This window comes from Rhinoderma darwinii, chromosome 7, assembly GCF_050947455.1.
Source record: "Rhinoderma darwinii isolate aRhiDar2 chromosome 7, aRhiDar2.hap1, whole genome shotgun sequence".
Taxonomy (NCBI): Eukaryota; Metazoa; Chordata; class Amphibia; order Anura; family Rhinodermatidae; genus Rhinoderma; species Rhinoderma darwinii.
The window spans coordinates 136,236,125-136,260,075 of record NC_134693.1 but is presented as its reverse complement, the minus strand read 5'-3'; the positions used below and the strand labels follow the sequence as shown (position 1 = coordinate 136,260,075).

Here is a 23,951-nt window from a genome sequence, read left to right as displayed (position 1 = left end):
AAATCTGAACAAGGCCTTAATGTGAGTGTCCACTCTTAAACATGTTGATCAAGGTCCAAAGTTCTGTGCGGATTCATTTCTTCATTGCAGTCAGAGCTTTATTTTTCTGATACAGAGCTCCAAATCCCCTGCATACACTGTTACATGGTAAAATTCTGTCTACCTGCAGTTGCCACTAGGGGGAGCTCACTGCATACAGGTTATAAGGATGATATTTATTCAAAATTGCAGCGAAAAATGGTCTTCTAGGCGGGAGGTCCTCTTAAAAAAAAAAAAAAAAGGACAATATACACAAAATATGGGAACTGAAACAGTCACAGCTAAATCTAATCTAGATGGGGGTGGTCTTCTCATACAGGTGGTCTTTTGGAGAGGTTTTTACTGTGTTTTCTAGTCCAATAAGCCCCTGTATGTCCTGCAATACTATCTATTCCAGGCCTTGGGCTCAATGCACGCGGCCGTAAAATCACCCGTAATTACGGTCTGAAATTACGGGAACATTAGTTTATATGGCCGACGGACACCTTCCTGTATATTTACGGGAAGGTGTTTGTGCCGTCGAAACGTGCAGAAAATAATGGGACATATTTTTTTATTTTACGGACCGTGCTCCCATAATTTATAATGGGAGCACGGCCCGTAAATACGGGCGGCCATGCACGTAATTACGGGCACGGTCATGTGCGTGGAGCCTTACTGTCTTTTCCTCTACATTTTTCTGAACCACTTCTTACAAGAAGTCTCAGTGCAGACTGTAAATGTCCAAAAAGTCCAATAGCAAAAGTTTTTTTATTTCTTTTTTTATAATTTGTATTCATTTTTTAAATTGACCTTTTGATAAGAATGTATCCGCCACCAGCTCACAGTAACGGGCCGCACGGCTTATATGCTATGGGGACCTTCAATAATATGGCGGATAGTAAGAGACAATTTATCATACGGGCTTCGAAAAGTTTTTGTTTTTGTCTCTCTTCATTATTGCTTTTGTTATAGGTTTTATTCTCGGCTCGGACATGTGGCAATTAAAGGTAATATGATTAAACATGTTGAAATCCAATTTGACCAACTGTAGTGTATTATTAGTAGAACTCAATATATCAAATCATTCATGGTACGTTCAGTAGATGTCATGGTGTGAACCTCCATCTTCTGGCTGTAACAGTTTGGGTGTATTCACACGTGCAGGTTTTATTTCAGGCTTTTTAATGCAGTTACTGAAGCCAAAACCAAGTCTGGATTATAAATAGAGGGAAAGTATAAAGGACAAATTATATTTCTCCAATTAGATGAATCCACACCTGGTTTTGGTTGTAAAAACTGTATAAAAAAAAAAAACCTGGTCAAAACCTGAACGTGTGAACAGGCAATAGGCAACTGCTTATTAGTGGGGCAAGAAAATTGCAACATAATAATGGGCCTTTTTTTAACAGGGCACATAGACTTAGGGTCAAAAAGCCAGAACCAACGAGAATGTTGTCATACAGACTTCTATGAAAAGGCCTAAAAAAAAAGGGGACACTATGGAATAATGCGGGGGTGGGAGGATTTATTGCCTGGGGTTATCCAGGATTAGAAAAAAGGGTCTACTTTTTTTTTTTCCCCCCCAGGAACCGCACCACCCTTGTCCATAGGCTGTGTCTTTTATTGCATCTCATGTAACTATAGCCGAGATGCAATACCAAACACGGCCCATTGACAAGGGTGGCGCTGTTTTAAAAAAAAAAAAAAAAGAAAAGAAAAAAGGGTCTACTTTTTTTTTCCCCCCAGGAACCGCACCACCCTTGTCCATAGGCTGTGCCTTTTATTGCATCTCCTGTAACTATAGCCGAGATGCAATACCAAACACGGCCCATTGACAAGGGTGGCGCTGTTTAAAAAAAAAAATATATATATATATTTTTTTTCTAATACATAAGACCTATAATTATTAATACTTCCATAGATGATCCTGTGTAACAATTAGCGTGATTTGCATAAATTCATTACACCCGGTCAAAGATGCAAAGCCGTGACCTTTCCTTGACCTGCAGCCTCCATTATAGCAATCCCTTTTGACCTCCCTCAATAACATCCCCAAAATAGCCCGGCATACGGGAGAGCGGATCACTTAATACCTCAGCGAGCGAGCGGCAGCCTCTAGGACGCTGTACTTTAATCTCTCCATCCACACAGTGCTCATTTTAATTTGCAAAATTGAACCCAGGTTGAGTGCAGTAAAGCCTGGCTTGAGTAAATATTCATGCACCACTGATCTAACATGTCTCCATTTCATTTCTGCGATTGCAAGAATTACCTTCCTGGGCCGGCGCAGACTCTCAGGCTGATTCCCATTTGAGATAGGTAGAGCTCACACTCTTTACGTGGCACCAGGCAAACATAAATATATTTTTAGAAACTCTCTCGTACCCAAGGGGAAGATCCATCACCGGGAGCCGTTGTGGGGGCGATCCGCGCAGAAAACCACAGGCTCGCGGGAGAGACGTCCTTTGTGATGGTGCATTCTCTTATTTTAGCTCCATTACTGAAAAAGAAACAATTGTGGTTTTTTATTTATTATGATTTTAGATAAAATGTAGCAATTCAAGCGTCAACAACCAATCAAGCGATGGATAAAAGCTCTTATCGGGTTGCTATGGGTAACATATTTGCTCCATGTTATTAAATACCCTGATTTGGTTGCTAGGGGTAATACCAGATAAGCTTTGATTAATCAGAGTCTCGTGGGAAGACAGACCCGGTATTCTTGCGGGACGCTGCGGTGCATTAAAAATGCAATATTAAACCTGTCACAGCAGGACTTCTTATTCATTGAAATGATCCCGGCTATCAGCGCGTGCCATCAGCTCCATTTGCAGAGGATATTGAATTGTATCCACTACCTTTGCAGCCATTTTTTGTGAGCTGGACCATTATTCATGAGGCTGCATCTTACTAATAGATCGGACTGTAACATGTCAGCGGTTTCAAGGAAGTTGACAAAGTGCAGACTCGTGTATTGTTACAGGGGGGAAATGGCTGCCGCGGAGCCCCAGGAACGGCACTGGTTCCACTCACTAAAAAACAGTAAACTGAAGGGTATGTGACTGTCTACCATTAACGAGGTTCTCCGCTTTGGACGATCCCTACTTGTTAGAAGGTCCCATTGACAATAAGCCGATCACAAAGTCTCCTCCTGCTGAGAACCCCAGCGATCAGCTATAATCTTTGAGGAAACCTGGCAGTAAGTGTAACGTTTTCCTGCAGCTCCACCACAGGGGAAGTTAAGTATTACACAGTGTCCATTTATATCATTGTGTTGTCTGTGTAATACAGGACAGGACAGGTCCTCCAGAGGACAAGATAGTGAAGACCCCAGGGCAATTGACCCCACTTCATATGCTATAATCCAACCCTCATGGGTCCGCAAAAACATTGACAATAAAGGGCTTCTCCACTTTGGACAATCTCTACTTGTTAAAGGGGTGTCTTGACAATAAGAGTTTACCAAACTGTCCCTTTGCTGGGACCCCCAGCGATCAGCTGTGATCTGTGGTGAAACCTGGCAGTAAGAGCTTAATTTCCCTGCAGCACCACCACAGGGGAAATTAAGCATTACACAGTGCAAAGTCATATTAGTGGATTTTTCATGTAATACAGGACAGGTCCTCCAGAGCGAGAGAGACGCTCTATGTAACCGCTCTCCACTCTGCCCAATAGATGAGGATATTGAACAGAGAACCCCCTCCCCCCCATCTATTAATTGTATAGAAATGGGTTTTCTTTTTTTTAAAGTAGAACATCTACATACAATTTTTTTGTCATTTTGCATATACATTGTCTTACTTATCTTGTACTGATCCTGTATTATACTCCAGAGCTGCATTCAAAATTCTGCTGGTCGGCATTAAGAAAATTTAAACCAACTTTTTGATAGACCCCACCCCCCAACAGCTTAGCAGAGCTCCCACTACTGTACAGTGCCTGGTATAAAGACGAGACCTCCTAGAATACAAATCGCTAGAGCAAGCTCTATGCAGACGCTGAACAAGCAGGGGATTCTTTATGATTTCAGCTCTGAAGCTGCAGAATTGTTAATTCATCTCTAAATTTATAATACAGGCTGTTCCTGACTGGATAGGTTCTACTTGCTGAATATTCCCTGCATGTCTGTAATAGTGATGCCGACCACATTGGTCATTCCAAAAAGGAAGACTATTTAGGGTTAACGGCCCCTCAGATGGAAAAATGGTCTCTGAGGTCTCTGGCAGGAAAGGGGTTAATCAGAGCCGCCGACGAGGAGCTCGTATCCGGTTAATATTACGTCCCATTTTTTATTTTTTTTCTGTCCCACTGTTCTGCATTTGTGGAATTTCCTAAAGAATGTCCTAGCTTGTATTCGGCTTCCTTTCTTTCTTTTCGCTGACTTTCATTTTTCCGTGACCTTGAAAGGTGATACATTGAATTAATGTTGTTTCCCCTTGTCAAATAATTCCACTGAATAAGATATTCAGTTGCAGGCGGCCGTCCTATTAGCGTGCTACATTAACACTGAAGAAGCTTACAGGCATTTGCAATTAACATTATTAATTGTGGTTTGGATCGAAAACCGGCGGCGATCAGTCATACAATACGTCCTAATAAATGCCAGTTTAACACCGCGAGGTGCGAGGCTCAGGGAGGAAGGAAGTCTGAACATTTATTTGTGTTTTTAAACTTCAATTTATGAAAAGAATTCCGAAATGCCAAATCTATTTAAGCCGAATGTAGTTTTACAGCCTGAAGCGACCTCTGCAGCTCCGGTTTTTGCTGAACGCCACTTCCCAGCACGCCTGTAAATGACACTGTGCCTGGTAGATTGTAAGCTCCACTGCAGCAATATTGACGGGAACCTATCCGGTTTCTCTATATAGAAATTTATAGTATGACGTGATGGAAATTACCTGCCACCAGTCCAGCCATTCAGTGGGAGTCTGTCCTGTTGACCATTCATGGGCGGAGTCACTCAATGATCGACAGCCTTCCCCGTATAAGTGTGCATAGAGGGATAGCTGTCAATCACGGAGTAGAACCGCCCACTGGACCTACGAAGCCCAGAATGAGCTGGAAATGAATAAAATACAAGTTAAAACAGTCATTTACCCCAGAACTAAACCCTCAATCTGCTCAGCTCCCCCGCTCTTTAAGATGCTACCCACAGATCAGACTGCAAGTTCTACGGGACAGGTTCCCTTTAATATACAGTCTACATTGCATATCCCTCATATTTAGCAGTGGGCATGCTGGGATATATAGTCAAACACTATGTAGAGCGTGATCGATCTTCTATATGTGACTTGTTACTAGTGAGTTGTACAAATGACGCCACCTGGTGTTCAATATTGGTATTATAGCTTCTATCTCTCTCTTGGTGTAAGTACAGTATACTTTGTTTTGGCGCACAGGGCATTAGGTATCTAATTTAATGACCACAATGTTGTTGCAGTTGTGTTAGCTAGTCCCTGACCGTGATTGAAGGTGATGTCCGGTGTAGTAAACCCATTTTCATACACCCCATTAGGGAATTCTGAGTTAATATCGGGGGGGGTTCTCTGTTCAGGATCCTCATCTCTTGGGCAGAGTGGAGGATCTGTCCTGTCCTGTATTACACGAAAAAAAACATAATTATGAAATTAGTACAGTGTAATGCTTAATTTCCCCTGTGGCGGCGCTGCAGGAAAATTTAGCTCTTACTGCCAGGTTTCCCCACAGATCCCAACTGATCGCTGGGGATCCAAGCAAAGGGACAGTTTGGTGAAATCTTATTGTCAGGCCGCCCCTTTAACAAGTAGAGACTGTCCAAAGTGGAGAACCCCTTTATTGTCAATATTGTTCGGACCCTTTAGGGTTGGATTATAGCCTATGCAATGGGATCAATTGCCCTGGGGTCTTCACTATCTTGTCCCCGCCGTAGTCTAAGCTTACATCATGGCAGACTGTGGTATTATTTAGGTACTGTATAGTCTCATTATTTGGGCACTACAGAGCACTTTGTGTCATTGTTAGGGTCCTTTTACATCGGCAAATATGGACTGTAAAAACGATAGCCGATCCACGAGACATCTTGTTGATCGGCGCTTGTTTGCTCCTTTCGCAAGGAGCTGTGATTGGTTATGTATAGGGACGAGCAATTGTTACTACGATCGCCCGTCCCCATACAGTTCCAACACCCTGTTTACACGTTGGCTTGTTCATCGGCTGACCGTTGCCCTATTTATACGGGGCAAGGATCGGGAACAAGCGTTCATATGAAGGCTCGTTTGCCCGATCATTGACCCGTGTAAAAGGGCCTTTGTCTTGGCACTATTATTTATGTACTATATTGCGGTATTTTTAGACACTATATGGCACTTCTATTGGGATCGTACTATGGCGGTATTATTTTACGTTTCGCTTTACCTCTCCTTCAGTGTTTATGGTCAGTTCATTATGTCTTGCCGTCTATATTTATACAATTTACTTCAGTTCCACACCAGCTACATGAAATACAATGATGTTTCAATAACCGGGATTGTAAATGAATTGCTTTTATAATGTCCAAGACAAGAGCTACTCCTGCGGAAGAGAACACTTAACACAGTCTCGTATTGATTGCGGCTTCTCCGGACTTCTCCCCCGGAGACTAACTTCATATATTTACCAGCCACAAATTGAATCTGCAAGAAGCTTCTAAATGGATCTTCGTTCCGTCTCGATGGACGGAGCATTTAAGGGCACAAAGTCCTTGCATCGGTTTACAGACTTTCAAGTCTTTGGCCCCGGTCCTGCCCAATGTTTATCTCGTACTCTATGTCAGACGAATGAGGGATCTCCTGTAATTATAACCTCAACGTGGACAGACAGAAATGTCTTTTCTCTATGTGATACACCCCCCAGCAGCTGATAAATGGCTTACTAAATCATTCATAGCGTCTTCATAGGGACTAGAGACTCCGAGACACAATGGCTGCTACATTTTTTAGTAAGGTGACTTTGCCAGGATGACCTGCCCTGTCCCGTCCCTGCAGATATTTGTTACTGCTATACCTGGAGCACGCAACTTTTATGCCACTGTGTTGCATCCAGACTTGTTTTAGTTGGTAGCCGCATTATGGACTCATTGGTGTTTTAAAGTGGACCTGTCACCTCTACATTACTTAAATCCCTTAAAGTGGATCTGTCACTAGTTTGGTAATGCCCTATCTCCTAGCTAATCTAATAGGTGCTGTCACACTGATAATACTAGTGAAAATTGTGTCCCAAAAAGTTTATTATTTTAAAAGTTATGAGCTTTTTTCTAAATAGGCAAATGAGTCTATACTAGACAAGTGGGCGTCACCCCCAGCGATCCTCCTGAGTTGGAGCTCCTCCCAGCCTCTGAAGCTGTCCTATCAGCATGAAGCTGCTTCACACAGTGTAGGAGAATGAGGCTGGAGGGACGGGGGATCAATTCAAATAGTCATATCGCAGGCTGTGGACCACTTAGAATAGTGGTTCTGGGGGCATGTGAAAGAGGCGATTCTAATCTTTTATATGACACCAAGTTCTGGCTGTGAAACAACCTGGAGGTATCACCAGTTGAAAACACATTCGGGAGTGGCAGCTGTATACTATGTGATCACACTGGGTTGCTGGGCAGGGAAGGGGGTAAAGCTGTATGACGATTGGGCAGCATCATACAGAAAACATTACTCCGCCCAGAGTGAAAGGAAAGAGTCACCTCCCATTTGGCAAGTATAACCAAATTAACAGGTTTAGAAAATGCACATAATTTTGCAAATAATAAAAGTTTTTTACATTTTTTTTACACTGTAGTTATCAGCATCACAGCGCCTATTAGATTAGTTAGGAGATAGGGAATTAACAAACTAGTGACAGATCCCCTTTAAGGAAGGTGTATGCAATTGAGGAAATATAATAATTCTAAAATGTATAATTTTATTTGTTTTTTAGTCTGAATATACATAACTTTCTGTGCTGATTAATTTGCCAATATTTCTTTATAGTGGCAGGAGCCTTATTTTTCTCTTGGAGCTCTCTAAATCCCCACGATTCTCTTTATACTAGAGTTATAAAATAGAATTCTGGCGGCTTCCGTTCACTACTAGGGGGAGCTTAGGAACACACTGAAGACTGATCTATTATTCAATAAAAGTTGTACAAACCTGTCTTCAGTGAGCTCCCCCTAGTGGTGGCTGCAGGTAGGCAGACACTTATTATTTTACGTTATGGCTGTATGAAGGGAAGCAGGAGTTTAAGCTATGTAGCAGAAAATCAACTTCAAAGCCTATAAAGATATTTTATTAAATTAATCGGCACAGAACTTGGGGTGTATTCATGCTGCGTTTACAGTAAAAATTCAAGCGTATCCATAGGGCCTTATTCTCAAGTATTTTTTTGGCATCTACGGAGCTGTTTCATCTACTTTTCAACTGTATGGAACTGCATACGATGGCGCTATTCCATAGAGGTAACCAGTAAAAACAAGTCTAGCGCCTGGTACAGTGTTTTTTTTTTTTTTTAACATGGGAGTCTATGGTTGACTTATGCCATTGTATACCTATACAGTGGCATATGTTGGCGGCTTCAATTTGAGGTATACATCGGGAAATCCTCCTGACGTATACTTCTGATGCACCCTGCTAACTCCATTTGAATACGCCACTATGGGTCACAGGTTGCATGACCAGGCACACACTCCAGGCTTATGATACACCTCCGGTTTAATCATGCTCTTACATAAAAATATTCAGCATGCGCCCCACCCCCAGGATTAAATATTTTGCAGGGAAACAAGATAACAAAAACCCCATATAATGTGGCGGAGAGTGTGCAGAAGCGAAAGATGCATCGATGGTGCCCCAAAAAAATTCCTGTAGCAAATATCAGCCAATAAATATCGAACAAATTTTGCCAATTTAAAGATTCGGCTGGTCTTGGTCTGATCAATCGACGAGTTATCAGGGTTTGTGGAAATGACCATGAATAGTGGTAGATGATGGTCCACATTTCTCTTGAACCCATTTATGAAGACTTTGGTTGGCCGACTTTATTGGATGAGACAGTCCGATACGTAGACTCGAACGACCAGTTGTCTTGAAGCTGACGGACTTTCTTCTCATATTTGTATTCGTCTTTTGTCACATTGCAGTGTCATCAATTTTGACTCTTTTATCTTTTAGGTGTCTAAGAAGGTGAAAAGTATGCAGATGTTTCACCAACCCATCAACCGCGCTATGCAAGGCGATCGGCTGGGAATCTGTGTGACTCAGTTTGATCCTAAGCTATTAGAAAGAGGACTTGTCTGCACCCCAGACTCCCTGCACACAATCCATGCGGCCATAATATCCGTCAAGAAGATCCCTTACTTTAAAGGGTCACTTCGCACCAAAACCAAGTTCCATATAACATTGGGTCATGAAACCGTGATGGGGAAAGTCATGTTCTTCAGTGTTCCTTCATCTCAACTCAACCAAGAAGAGCCTGGAGACAGGTTTGATTTTGGTAAAGAATATTTGTATCAGGACAGCTATGTCACTAAGGAGTCCGGAGCGGACAAAGCAGACTGTCCTCAGGGAGACGAGCTCCTTCCCAAGTGGCAGTGGGCCTTACTGGAGTTCGAGAAGCCGGTCACATGTCCCAAATTGTGCCTTGTTATTGGATCGAAGTTGGACACTGACATCCATTCAAACACCTGCAGATTAGCGTTTCATGGAGTTCTGATTGTAGGGGCGGAAGAGAAGAACTACTCCGAAACTTTTCTTCCAAAGCTTAAGGTCTTCAAGATGAAACGCAAAGAAGGACAAGTAGAGCGGGTAAGAAAAAGAATGAATGTTTGTCTGTTAAAAATCTTGACGGTCAATTATAAAAGTCTGACACAGCTGTTATTGGATGACAAAATGTGACGGAGACCTTTTTGAAAGGGGTTTTCCAGGACTATAATATTAATGGTCTATCTAATTGGTGGGGATCCAACTCTGAGCACCCTCGCCAAGCCCCCTCCATTGTTTACCGTGCCGTACGTTTTGTAGTGGCTGTGCCAGTGAATGGGAGCTGCAATACCAGACACCGCCACTACCAAATGTTTGGCGATGGAGCACCGTGGCCCCTTCAGTGAGCTGAACAGCGTGGGTGCCGGTAGTCGAATCCTTACCGATCAGATATTGATGGCCCATCCTAAAGATTGGCCATTAATATCATAGTCTTGGTAAACCCCTTTAAAAATAGATTAACCACAGAAACCATCTGTGACTTGTAATAGTTATTAGGTGCTCAGAGGGTTAAGATACTGACAACATGCTTGTTAAAAGGACACCACTCTTAGGCTGCTCTACCTGCAGTGGAGACCAGGCCTGCTAAGCCCCACCCCTCAGGCTAGCTCTGCCCCACCCCTCAGGCTAGCTCTGCCCCATCCCTCAGGCTAGCTCTGGCTCCACCCCCTCAGGCCAGCTCTGGCCCCACCCCCTCAGGCCAGCTCTGGCCCCACCCCTCAGACATTCCACATATGAAAATGGAGTTGACTAGGAGGAGATAGGTCACTGTTTTCTCTGTCAGGTTTATCAGAAGTAGAGAGATTTTCTTTCTGTCTTTTCTCTGTTTAGATGAGAGCAGCAGCAATATCTTGGGCGTGTAGCTGCTGATTTTCACTTGGTCTTGTCCAGGAATGATTTGCTATTCTGGTTTTGTGTATTACTATAGTTTTTTTTTCTATTAGAACGTTTTTCTTGATGGAACTGCCTTATATTGAGATATTCGCTGCCTGCGCTGTGTGCTGTGTAGAGAATCTGCTTTGATGCAGGAAAAACTTTGCCAAGGAAATCCACATTACCTCACTGCCCATGTGAAAGGTGATATTTTATTTATTGGCAGGCAACACAAGAGCAAACAGACTCTGCGGAGTTCCTACCAGAGATTGTAGTCTGCTTTTCTTTCTATATTAACAAACGGTTTACAAGCAGAGACTAGTACCCGGTCCTGATGAGCGGGTGCCAAATTACTGAGTTTCTAAGGGGGGGGGGGGTGCGATGATCAAGTAAGGTTTATATATAGTAAAGGACCTATATATCCAGGGCCAGCCCTAGTGTGTGTATGACTTGTGTGGTAGCACCGGTACATCTGCCGATCCTGCTAAAGGGGGCACCACTGAGGTCCTTGCAGCCAAGCCCACCATGAATATTAAAAGTAATTGTGTATCAGTATTATTTAGACATTGTATTTAAAGGGTAACTAAACTTTTAAATAAACTTCTGACATGTCAGAAGTTTTGATCGATGGGGGGTCCGAGCACTGAGACCCTCACCGATCGCTCAAACGAAGCGGCAGAAGCACTCGGGTGAGCGCTGTACCACTTTGTTTCTGATCGACTTTTCTCGGAAAGCTGTGTACAGACTCCTAGACTTAATATTGAGCCCGTACATCAGTTGCTTGGCTTTCCAAGGAACGCCAATCAGAAACGAAGCGGCACAGCCTTCACCCGAAACACTTCTGCCGCTTCGTTTTAGTGATTGGTGGTGGTTTTCAGTGCTCGGACCCCCACCGATCAAAACTTCTGACATGTCACTATAAAACGTCAGAAGTTTTTAAAAAAGTTTAGTTACCCTTTAACTGTTATTAGATTTCGTTCTGTATGGAGCGGTTATTTGGCGGTATTATTTGAGCACTGTGTGGCTAAATTTCTATGACCCTTTTCAAAACGATCGATAAAGATGAAAAAAGTGTATAAAACATATAATAACTTTGGCGCACAGCCGGTAAACCAGTTTTTCGGCGCATTTTGCTTAGGAAATATCCCTATTGTATGTGGGTTGGCAGTAGATCTGACTTACGAGAAACCTTGCGCGTTGACTCTGTCTGCAACCGGCAGACACACGAGGACACACAAAGGTTTACAAGCTCTACGCTCATAAAAAAATTCTTAAAATGTTTTTTTTCTTTTTGATGGAATGATTTTATTTATTTGTTTCTCGTACTTTCGTTTATGTTGGCCCGAGAATGGCTACAATCCCATAAAAGAAAAAAAGAAATTATCTAAAGAAAAAATGTCCGACTAAGCAGACGCATATAGTCACGTAAAATAAAAAGAGGGTAATAAATACTTATGGGTACGGTCTGTAGGGGTGCTGTAAAAAGGAGTGAAATAAGGGGGGTGGCCGATATTTAACCTGGCGTCTTACTCTCTGGTTGAAAGACCGAAACAATAGAAATACAAAAAGTTGTCCAGAATATGTAGTATGACCCAAAATAACGTGCCCGACATAGTTGTCACTCCTCTTCCTCCACTTAGTAGTGAAGAATGATGGTGAAGATTTATCCAGACTAGGATAAAACTGAATGTGAGTCCTACAGCAAAGCACCCTGGTCCTGAATTTTGAGCCCTAATAACTCTAAACTAGCGGTTGCAGTCAATAAATGGCTCCCTGCCGTGTTGCTCTGGGGACTAGAATAAAGCAGGACTCACAAACCAGGACCCTGCCACCTTTTGACTCTTCAGAAGCAGTAACTAGCAGCCTATATTTAAACCCGTACTAAACACATGACTGTGGGATCTGACTACACAGGGTTTGTTTGTAGTCTGTTACCATGGAGACACAAAGGTCTGCATAGAAGCTGTAGATACAAAATGGTAGGAGATTTTTAATCCAAACTATTTGCAAAGTTGCTTGTGTTTTTTTCTTTTTAAAGCATTGTATCACTGATTGCAAAAATGTACACACCCTTTAGTGAGATGTTAATTATATTACATTATTTCATATCGGAACGGTTTCATTTTTTTTTACCACTTCAGTATGTTACGGGAATGAATGTTCTAATTTAATATGTAATATATATTTCGGTGCTCCTGGGGCCGTCATTGGGTTAACCTCTGCATTCCCTTCCCCCAGCACTGATCTGTTTGCATAGTTGCTTTGCTTTTAGCCTGACTTTATATTGTATCCTCCGTACAGCGCGTCACTCGCCCACTTCTAGGTAATTTATCATAAAACGTTTCAAAACAAAAGAAGAGATTGTAAAATAGGCGTACGTCAGGCTGAATGACCGGTTTACCACTTTAAGAGCCCATTGATCTTGCATTTGGCCTCGGCTTTCACAGTTTGGTTCCTCTATAAACCGGTGCGGAATAAAACCGGAACGCACTTCTGTAAATACTTTCTGCCCACTTACTCCATAGTTCTGTTCTACACACTTAAAATATTTGCAAATAATTCCTGAGGACAATGGGGCGGATTTATTAATAGCATCATAAAGTCGGACAGGCAGAAACCGCGCCAAATTTATTATAGTGACGCACAGTGGGGCAGATTTGATAATGGTGTCTTAAAGGGGTTTTCCCAAAATAAACGCGTATATACCCTATGCACAGAATAGGGGATACATGTGTGATCGCTGGGGGTCTGACTGCTAGGACCCTCCGTGATGAGGAGTACAGGGGACCGAAAGTCCCCCATGAGAATGGAGTGTTAGTGCGCATGGGCCAGGGACCGCCGTCTCCGGCAGCTACATAGAAATGAATGGAGCGGAGGCCGAGCATGCCCACCATCGCTCCACTCTCATGTAGCACTTTGTAGGACTTTGGTCCCGTCCTCCTCATTGCTGGGGGACCCAGTATTCGGACCACCCGCGATCACACATGTATCCCTTATTCTGTGGTTAGGGGGATACATGTTCTTTTGGGAAAACCCCTCTAATGGTGGCCATCTTAAAAGTAGAGGAGACTGGCAGGAAGTGCGCAAAATTTATCACCGTGGTGCGCGCCGCGTGATAGATTTTGCGTTTTTTGGCACATTAGAGATTAGACACTTTTCTGTTTCCTACTTTACCTCCTGGTCGACTGACTTTATACTTTGTGGCAAAATTATGGCGCACACCATGAATAAATTTGCTGCATTTTACTAATCCATTTTGCCATTTTTTTTGCTCCGCTCGAGACAGAATTCCGGTGCATTTTAATGTATAATAAATTTGGCGCATCTTGATAGTACCAACTCATGTCTGGCTTACGTTACATCGATGATTTTATTTTATTTTTGGGCCAAAGGAACGGTGCAGACTATTAATAAATTTGCCACATTTCATAACTCCGCTTAGCCACGCCCCTTTTTCTAGACCTTTCAAACCGTTAAATGAGGTGTAAAAATCATAAATTAGGCGCGCGTCACAATTCGCTTTGGAAATATCCGCCATTAAGTAAAACCTTACAATAGAGTCAATCTGAAAAGCAGAAGAGGGAAGAAGTCGGCGGTTGGACCACGACCTGGCGTAACTCACGTACCCTCTAGACCCGTGTCACAATCCTCAGGGGTGACATGTATTTTATTATTCCAAAATGACTCCGGATTACTGCGTTTGATTAAAGCTGGAAATACTTGTATACTTTGCAGATCAGCGAACTTCGAGTCCTGAATCTTGGTCACTCACGAGCTGGAGACCGTCCTCTGTCCACCCGTCCATGATTGACAGACTTCATTGTATCAGCGCAGCCGAAAGGGTAAAAAGCCAAGCAGCCCCACAGCCTATTCAGCATTCTGCACCCATGTGGCATTCTGCACCCATGTGGACTCAAAGTACTAAATAAAGACCAATTATAACAAGCTCCATCAACAGCACCTAGCCAAATAGCAACAAAATATATATTTTTTTCTTGCAGACTACGCACCGTGAATAGCAATTTCAATACAATGTCAATGTCTTCTGCTAATGTTACATGTAGACCAGCAGTGGGGGGTTTGCCATTGCCCTTCAGTCTTCGGGTATGTTCACACAGGGCAGGTATGCTGCGAGAAAGCACACCGTCTATCTGCCCCTGGTCGCCGCAGGGTATTCCGGACAAAAATGTTCGGTTTTTCGGCCAGAATGTCCGCTGCGGAAATCTGCACGGAAAAAAAAAAAGTCGTTTCGTACTTACCCGTCACCATGGCGCTGCCGTCCTGCAGCCGGGCTGGATACAGGTGCAGAGGATTCTGGGTAAGTGTACTCCTTTTTTTTTTTTTTCTAAATTTGGGTTTCTTGCGGCGGAATCAGAGCTCTTCCGCTGCAAAAATCGCAGCTAGTTTTTACTTTCCCATTGAATCCAATGGGGGAAAACCCGCAACAGAAAACCAGTGATTCTGCAGCATAAATTGACACGCTGCGGATTAAAAAACCGCACCGCACTTCAATATATGAACTTATTTTTCGACTGTTTTTTTTTTTTTTTCACTCATTTGTTACATCTCATCCACTTTGCCGCTACTGTATTCTGCTACGGATTTTCCACAATTAAATAAGTTGTAGAAAATCTACGTATGGACCCGGCCACACCATACTCGCTCTGGAACAAATCAAGTAATAAACTATTAGGGAATTTTTTTTCTACTCCTGGTTTCAGCAGCTCCCTGTGTGCGCTGTGCAGTAGTAGCAGGATCGGGGCTGCGGAGCGCTGGAGACATCGCTGCTTGTGTAGTGTTACTTATTTTCTACCGAGGTGTGAGATGCTCTTGATATTGTTTGGGCTGCTTACATTCATATTGGCGAAGCGCGTCACGGAATGTGCCACAATTATCTTTTATTTGGGTTTCTCACCTTCGCGGCAGTCACTTTCTGCAAGAGCAAACAGTAATTGATACCAGGAGACGCCAAGGAGCTGCAGACAAAAAACAACAGAGCCACGGGATGCAGCGAGGAGCAGATCAGGGAGGACAGAGCTCGGATTCGAGAAAGTTTGCCAGCAATGTCGGATAATAAAGTACCCGCTGTGCAATTTGATTGGGTGGGTGAGGGCGGGTAAGGTGAGCAGCTCCGGTATTGATGGCACTGCGCAATTTAAAGGGGTTCTCTAGATTATCACATATAAAGCTAAAATAAACACGATATACATAAATATACAGTATGATCAAACTCATGTCACCAAGCGCTGAGCACAGGAGCCGCGGCAGCAGAGACATTACTGGGCACTCACAGACGCCCCTTGACCATATAGGCTGTTGGAATGAACAGAGAGCAATGTACGCATCCCATGAATATTGAGAAACTTATATAGACACAAGGAAGGACATGTGAACGCTGTACCATAGCAGCCATGGTCCCCAATATTAATGTTCAGGGACCATCAGTTAAAGGGGAACTCCACTTTAATAGCCTTTATCCAATGAACACTACACTGACAGTTCATAATTTGACTGATTAGAGTCGGTGCATTATAATCATGGTATAGATTATAAAAAAAATTATCAGTGTGTCATTTATAGGCTGTTAAAAAGTGATCTAGTGAAGAGTTCTGACATTTACTTTCGTAGTATGGCGCCACCTGGTGTTTATAGTATATATCCATGTGCCACCTAATGAGCTGGGTGCTGGTGGGGACACACAGGCTCAGTCACTCTCCCCACAGCCAGGTCTCTGTATAGTGATCCTCTGTTCATTGCAGAGCATCCAATGGACATAGCTTTCTGGCCTGCTTGTCAGGGAAGGAGCACAGCTCTGCATGGCAGTATAGGCTTGTCCACACGTAACGGAATTGCTGCAGAAAATGTCTGCAGCATTTCCGTTAAAACTAGCAGACATTCCGCTGCGGAAAAAACGCACAGTTTCCTGCGTTTTTTACTGCAGAAAATGGTGCGGATTTTGCTGAATTTTTCTCAATGTTGGGGGATGGTGACATCTCCTCTGAAAAACGCAGCAATTCAGTCACTTTCTGTAGCAGGGATTAACATGCTGCGGTCCAAAAAATATGCACCGCCGCCGAATTTCTGGATGGAAATTTTACGCAGCGTGTGGATGAGATTTGTTAAATCTCCCCCAATTTGCTGCTACTGTATTCTGCTGCGTATTTTCCGTCAGTGTTTTCCGGATAGAAAATACGCAGTAATTCCGTTACACATGGACAAGCCCTATAGCTGAGAAAACTCATGCTTGCTTGTCAGGGAAGGAGCAGAACCTCTGCAGTAGCATGGCAGTATATAGCTGAGTTCACACACGGCGGATACGTAAAAGCACGCAGCGTATCTGCCCTGTGCGCCACAAGGAATTCCAGGCGAAAAACCACACAAAAACTGAACGCCGCTACAGCCTGTGATTGGCTGCAGTGGTCACATGAGATGAAACGTCATCCCAGGAGGCCGCGCTGGAGGGTGGAACACAGACATCTGGGTAAGGCCTCATGTCCACTTCAGTAATTTTCTTCAGGGTGCTATCCGTTTTTTTAACAGATAGCACCCTGACACATTCATTTCTATGGGGTCATGCACACTTCCATTGTTTTGACGGTTCCATTCGACCGTTCCGTCAAAATTAGTGCATGTCCTACTTTTGTCCGTTATTCAGTGAACGTGGGGCCCACTGAAGTCTATGGGTCCGTCAAAAAAAAACGGACGGCACACGGAAGGCATCAGTGTGCCGTCCGTTTTTCACAGATCCGTTGCTAAGCAACGGCAGAGCGTGCCAAAGTTCCCTCTATTCAACACACGATGGAATTTAATGGACCGTTTAAAAAGGAAGCACAGCATCCGTTTAAAACGGAACAACGGAACTGTCCACGGAAACCACACGGATGTCGCAACGGACACACGGATCCATTTTAAACGGACGTGAAAAAGGTGAAGGATTCGTGCATGAGGCCTAAGTATGATATTTTTTTATTCTTTTTCTGAGTTGCGTTTTTTGCAGCGGAATCGATGCGAACCCGCCACAAAAAAACGCAACATCTGCTATTTGTTGCGGGATTTGCCTCCCCATTGAATTCAATGGGGAAAACCTGCAAGAAGTAAGCATCGTTTACGCAAATACAATGGACATTCTGCGGAATAAAATTCCGCACCGTAGGTCAATTTCTGAGCATTTTTTCCGCTCCGTATTTACGCAGCGTGCTGAGATTTGTTTTATCTCATCCACTTTGCTGCTACTGTATTTGCTGTGGATTTTCTGCAACGAAAACCGCAGTATTTACGCAACGTGTGAACTGACCCTAGTTGAGGAGACTCCTTCTGCAGGAAAAATAAGAAGGGGGCATATTGTCATCTTCCAAAGGAGACTGATTCTGCACAGAGCCCCTTCCCCAGCAGCACAGATTAGCAACATCACCAGGGGGGACACAGGGATGGAAAAATTATTAGAAAGGTATTTTTTTAAAATTTATGCTAGAGACATTGTAAATTACTATAAAACAGCTACTAATAACAGGTTAGGACTTTTAGTATGAAAATAAATAATAGGATGACCCCTTTAAAGTATTATATAGCACCCACCGAGTCCCAATGTCAACCCACCACCCCCCCCCCCCCCTCTATGAGGTCCATCTCTCCTAATAAAGTATATGGAAAGTAGTCCAGTGAGGTTTCATGAACTTTATAGGGTAACTAAACTTTCAGAAAACTTCCGACGTGTCATGTCCGAGCACTGAGACCCCACCAGTCGCCAAAACGTAGCCGCTTGGTTTCTGTTTGACTTTCCTCGGAAAGCCGTTGTAGCGGTGTACAGACTCGATAGAAAGTTTATGAGCCCGTACACCAACTGCTCGGCTTTCCAAAAAAAGCCGAACAGAAACCACTCACCCGAGCGCTTCTGCCGCTTTGTTTTAGCGATCGGTGGGGGTTCTCATTGCTCGGACCCCGACCGATCAAAACTTCTGTCATGTCCAGAAGTTTTCTGAAAGTTTAGTTACCCTTTAAATCTTTAAGTTCTTATATAGAAAAACTAGTGCAGCCGATCCCGGTCACTGCTGTTACGTATATCATATAAAATCATTTAGTCTTGAATGCGGATGATTATAGATTTTAGGAAAAAGAAACCGGAACATTCCCAGATTAGGACGGAGGATCAGGTGGATTTAGTACCGGAATTTGAACTCCTGGGAATCACAATCTCATGATCTGCCACAATATATGGTCTAGTCAGGAACGCCGAGCGGCGGAATTATTTTTTTGCGATTCTTTAATTAATTAAAAAAAATTATAAAAATTTGGTTGTAGGTTTTGCAGAATTTTTATCAGGCGACTTCTTTCAACCTACGTAATTATTGTTTGGTGCGGCGACAAAGAAGGAACAACGTTCGTTGTGTAAAGCGTCCGATTCCATCGTTTGTTGTGTTCTTGAGTCGTCCGGTATTTTTGAGAACGGATGTGTAGGACTGGCGAACAGAATTTTGAGGGGCCGCTCGCAACCATCGCACGGTGCGTTTGAATTTTTTCGGGCCACGGCGAAATCCGCACGTGTTAATGTCTTTGAAAATCCGCAGCATGCTCTGATTTCCATCCGAAAAATGTTCAACAGCAGCGACGTGGGGATGAGACGTGTTCAAATCTCATCTACAGGGCCGGGACTATAATCCGCTGCAGATTTTCCGCAATAAAATTCCGCACGGATAATCTGTAGCAAAATGTAATCTCCGATCTGATTTGGTATCCTATACGGCAGAGCTGCGCAACCAAATTATCTAAAGTTGAATATGTCATCATACTGTTTGGCCCGCTACAGATACAATAATGCAGTCCCATGTAAAACCACCGCATTAGGAGTTGTGCGCAATTACAAACTCGGCTCTGCTGCCTCTCAATATTTATTACAAACCCGGACGGCTCTTGTTTGTTTTTGCCCTTCGCATAATTGCTGGCGTGTCTCATGGGCCTCGTTCTAGGTGAACGCTTCAGTATACAGCGCGTCTCGTAAAATCGGAGCATGAGCCCGGATAACGCGGCGTGCATCGTGTGCCCGCTGTTACCTGCGCTTACTCTCACAGACGCCAGTATAAATATTCCAGGCTTTGAAGTCTGCCCGGCTTTGTTTGGTTCTGGCTGAGCGGTGCAGGCATGCTAAGTGCTGTCTTGACAGCGAGAGTCGGGGAAGTCGTCGTGTGGAGCTCACGTCGCTAATAAAGACTCGCTGGCTGGAAATAAAAGCTGCCATGATGTTGACCCAACGTATTTATGAGCTCTCAGTACATTTGTATTTACATGGTTTTGTTTTTTTCTCTATTGCACAATCGTTTGTTAATATCCTTTCAACTTTCAACCTTTGTTTTGGCTCCGCGTGTGCGTCTGACCGGTTCACGGCGACTGCAGAACGTCTATTAGATGCCCGGTGTGCGGAGCATTTAGGCTTCTACCCCAGCAAGAGTGTTTATTAAAGAGACAGTACGCTCTTTTTAGGAACCGATTTAGGCTACGTTGAAAAAGGGCGGATATGCTGCGTAAATGTACGCAGCTTATCCAGCCGAAAAACCGCAGCAAATTGTGGTGGTTTTTCGGCCGGAATGTCGTTTAAGAAGAAACAAAACAAACACATACTTACCCTCTGACGTCCTGCAAACCGGCCTTCTGGGATGATGTTTAATCCCATGTGACCGCTGCAGCCTGTGATTGGTTCCCACGGTCCGTGCGTTGCCCGGGAGCCTGGATCGCAAAAAGATAGGACATGTCTTATTATGGCCACTTTGCGGTCCAGGATTATTGAAACTAATGTGCACGACCCGTGATTTGCGGGCGGCCCGCGAGTGACACTCCGCGGCCGTCTGAGCCGCAAATCACGGGCTGTGACACCACTAAGGTCGTGTGCATGACCCTTACCATTACAATGTTGATTTTTTTTTTTGGGGGGGGGGGCTCTGAACAGCTTTCTGCTTTGTAAAGTTCTTATTTTGATGTCGTCAGGGATAAAAGACGCTGTATCCAATCCGGGCAGGGTCTCTACGCAGCACAGAGTATTTTCAGTTGAGGAGTGTTCTCATCTTATCCATGTTAGTAGTGGGCAATGCTGCGTGTGACGGGGGAAGTGTCCAAATGTGAGGAACAGAATGGAGACTAGTTGAAATTCAATGGCAGAGAGTTAGATGCTGAAAGGAGCCCCTGTTCCAGCAGCACAGAGTATTTCAGAAGAGGAGTTCTGATCTTGTGGGGGACAGTGACCTGTTCTCTCATGTAATTATGTTTGTAAAGACAAGGCTGATTGTGACGGGGGCAATGTCATGATGTTAGTAGAGGGGAATTACGACAAGGGGAGGCCAAAGGAGCAGCACAGAGTATTTCAGGAGATGACTGTTCTGACCTTATGGGAAGCAGTGACCTGTCCTCTTCTATTGATATCAATATTGTAAGGTGAAAATGTATAGTGCCCACTAGTTAATTTCAGGGGGAACCCATGGCACTTTGGTTGATGCCGGCCTCGTCCAGTCAGTGAGTGGGGTTCACATGTAGATACGGAGTAGTTGTACTTTAGCTTGCACACAGCGCTGATCAGCGACTTCCTCTCTGTCCCACAGGTAAATGACGATTATAGTGTCATAGGACGTTCCCTTTTCAAAAAGGAGACAAATATCCAGCTGTTTGTGGGACTGAAGGTGACGCTGTCGACGGGAGAGGAAGGCGCCATTGAAGGAAGCTTCGGGCAGAGCGGCAAGTTCAAGGTCCGAATCCCAAGTAAGTCTGTGTCTTTATTTACATAATGACCACCGCGCTGATCAACGAACGCGTGAGATCGCCCCGAAAACACAGGAAGAGCAAACCATGGGGAATCGGGTCCATCTAAAAAAAAAAAAAAAAAAAAAAAAAATTTTTTTTTTCTTACATGAGAACACGTCTGTATTGACTTTGGGTATATTTACATATTGCGATAGTGGCAAATCTGCACCAATACTGCAGCCCAAACACCGCAGCTAAATGTCACCTTCATATATGTGGTTTTACTGCCATTGGCAAACTATGTAGCAGTGCCGGTGTGCAAACAAACCCTGGGTGTATCTGGATCATCCAGTCACTCCCCCTGCCTCACCTACTAACCTATATACTGTAGACTGCAGGATCAGACTACACAGGGTTTGTTTGTAGTCTGTAACCATGGAGACACATAGGTTTGCATAGGCGCAGTGTACAAATAGCAGCTTCATGTTTTTATTTTAGGTGCATTGAAGCAACACAATTAGTTGCAAAGGTGGACATATCCTAAACTCCAGTGAAAAATAAAAAAAATTGTCTCGTTTTATATGTATCTTACCTGCACATTGTAACAGTTTGCTTTTTTATGTCACTTTGCAAATAGTCTCGATTTTCAAAAATGATTAAATATTGCACTGCTTTGTTTACATTTCTCCTGTGTGTCGCCATGGTAACAGACTACAAACAAATTGTCTAGTCAGATCCTTCAGTCATGTGTTACACTCTTTCCCTCTTCTGCTGTCTATAGCAGGGGTCAACATCCTTCAGGATAATAAAGCCTTTGGCTGTCAGAGCATGCTGGGAGTTGTAGTTTTACAACAGCTGGGGTGCCGAAGGCTGCTGACTCCTGGTTTATAGGTTACCAAGAAGAGGGGCAGAGGGATGGAGTAAGACATGACTGCAGAATCGGGCAGAACGGGGTTGTTTGTAGACCAGGACTGTGTTTTATAGATGGGACTCTACTATAGGAGCTTTCTAGGAACATTTTCTAGAACTGCAAAAAAACTCCCCAAAAAACAAAACCATTAAAATACCCTAAAGAAAGTCACATAATGTAGCCTAGCACTAAAGGATGGGGCGGCGCTTTGTGGCTGCCTATTCCCCCATGAACCCCTCTTTGCTATGACCTTCTTAAAAGGATTGTCTGCACATTGTCGGGGGGCCATACATATGACAGGGGTTATCGAAAGCGGACAACCCCTTTAATATCAACAATGGCGCATGACTGGGGATCGGATGCAGCACGGGAGTCTGTAGTTTAGACTATTAGGAGCTTAGTCAGACTATTATGGTTTTCATTGCTGAGTATTTATTTTGAGCCGGGGATCCAGAACTGTTTTAACAGTTAACACAAGTTGTGGGGTGGGGGAGGAGGGGTATGGTACCGCACGTATGAACTGCAGTTCGCATTCCTCCGTAGGTCAGTGCTGGGTTTAATAGTCCTGCATCCTGTTTGTGGCTTTGTTTTTTTATTTTTTTATTATTTAAAGCGATTGATCAGATTCATTCCAGTCTGTCCTACCCCGCAGATTACTTCCATAAAGAATTAGTAGGAACCTTTTCCTGACACGGCCTTTGATGGATAAGTATACCATAGAAGGCTTCATCTGCGCGCGCTGGACGCTCCGTGCTCTTCTCCGAGCATCAGGACTTAAACATTTCCTCCTCGGCCTTGTAAATGACTATTGCGACACAGCGCAACGCAGCATCTCATCTACTGTTCACTGCAGAGCGTCTCACGACCGATTTGTGTTTCCATTTCCCTGATTTGTCCAGAACTGTGCAGTTTTCCGGCCAGTAATTCTTTTATCCTGGGAGTAGTAGTATGGAGATTTAAAGGGGTCTTCTGGTATTATGTAAAAAATCTAAAAGATTCTTAAATGGGTTGCCCCATTAAAAATCATTTATCACCTATACACAGAATAGGTGATAAATAGCTGATTTTTGGGGGCCCCACTACTGGGACCTTCACTGATCACTAGAACCAGGACCGCAGTGAGGAGGAGCTTGAATGAAACAGTGGTCACACAGCAGCTTGCCGCTCCATTCAATGTCTACGGAACCGACGGAAACAGTTGAGTGCATGCGTGACAACACCGCTCCATCACTGCGGTCGTGCATTGAGGCTGCTGCCCAGCATGAGAAACGCCATCCCTCCAGAGAGACACAGGGAAGGGGATGAGCAGGGAGCAATGGAAATAAGAGACACGTCACACAAGCAGGAGATAAACAACAGGAGCATGGTCCTGTGACTACATGTGAGACTGGCTCACAGAGGCATTTCAGCTACAGACAGTAGATTAGTCGTCTAATCTCACTGCAGGAAAACCACCTGCACACAATTTTTTAAAGACCATCATTATCATTAACAATTATTATGTGTACGTTTTTGAGACTATCAGTTTCAACCAATGCAATTCCGCTCTATCAGTTAGAACACTGGTCATTCGAGCTTTAAAGTATAGGCCCATTCTGTATTCCGCTGATTAATTTTATAAGATAATATTCTAGGGGACAGAGTTTTTTTTATATATACAGAGCTCCAAATCCCATGTTTGT

General features: G+C 43.7%; 1 protein-coding gene across 3 annotated transcripts in view; it reads left to right on the top strand.

Annotated features, from left to right (window-relative positions):
* Nucleotides 1–23,951, top strand: part of EEFSEC (eukaryotic elongation factor, selenocysteine-tRNA specific) — a 130,801-nt gene that overhangs the window by 60,335 nt on the left and 46,515 nt on the right. For 2 of the 3 annotated variants that reach the window (XM_075831782.1, XM_075831783.1), the window contains exons 5-6: nucleotides 9,177–9,809; nucleotides 21,221–21,377. In XM_075831782.1, the coding sequence (XP_075687897.1) occupies nucleotides 9,177–9,809; nucleotides 21,221–21,377 (790 nt within the window). The remainder of the gene's footprint in view (nucleotides 1–9,176; nucleotides 9,810–21,220; nucleotides 21,378–23,951) is intronic. The other variant, XM_075831784.1, reaches the window with a different exon arrangement.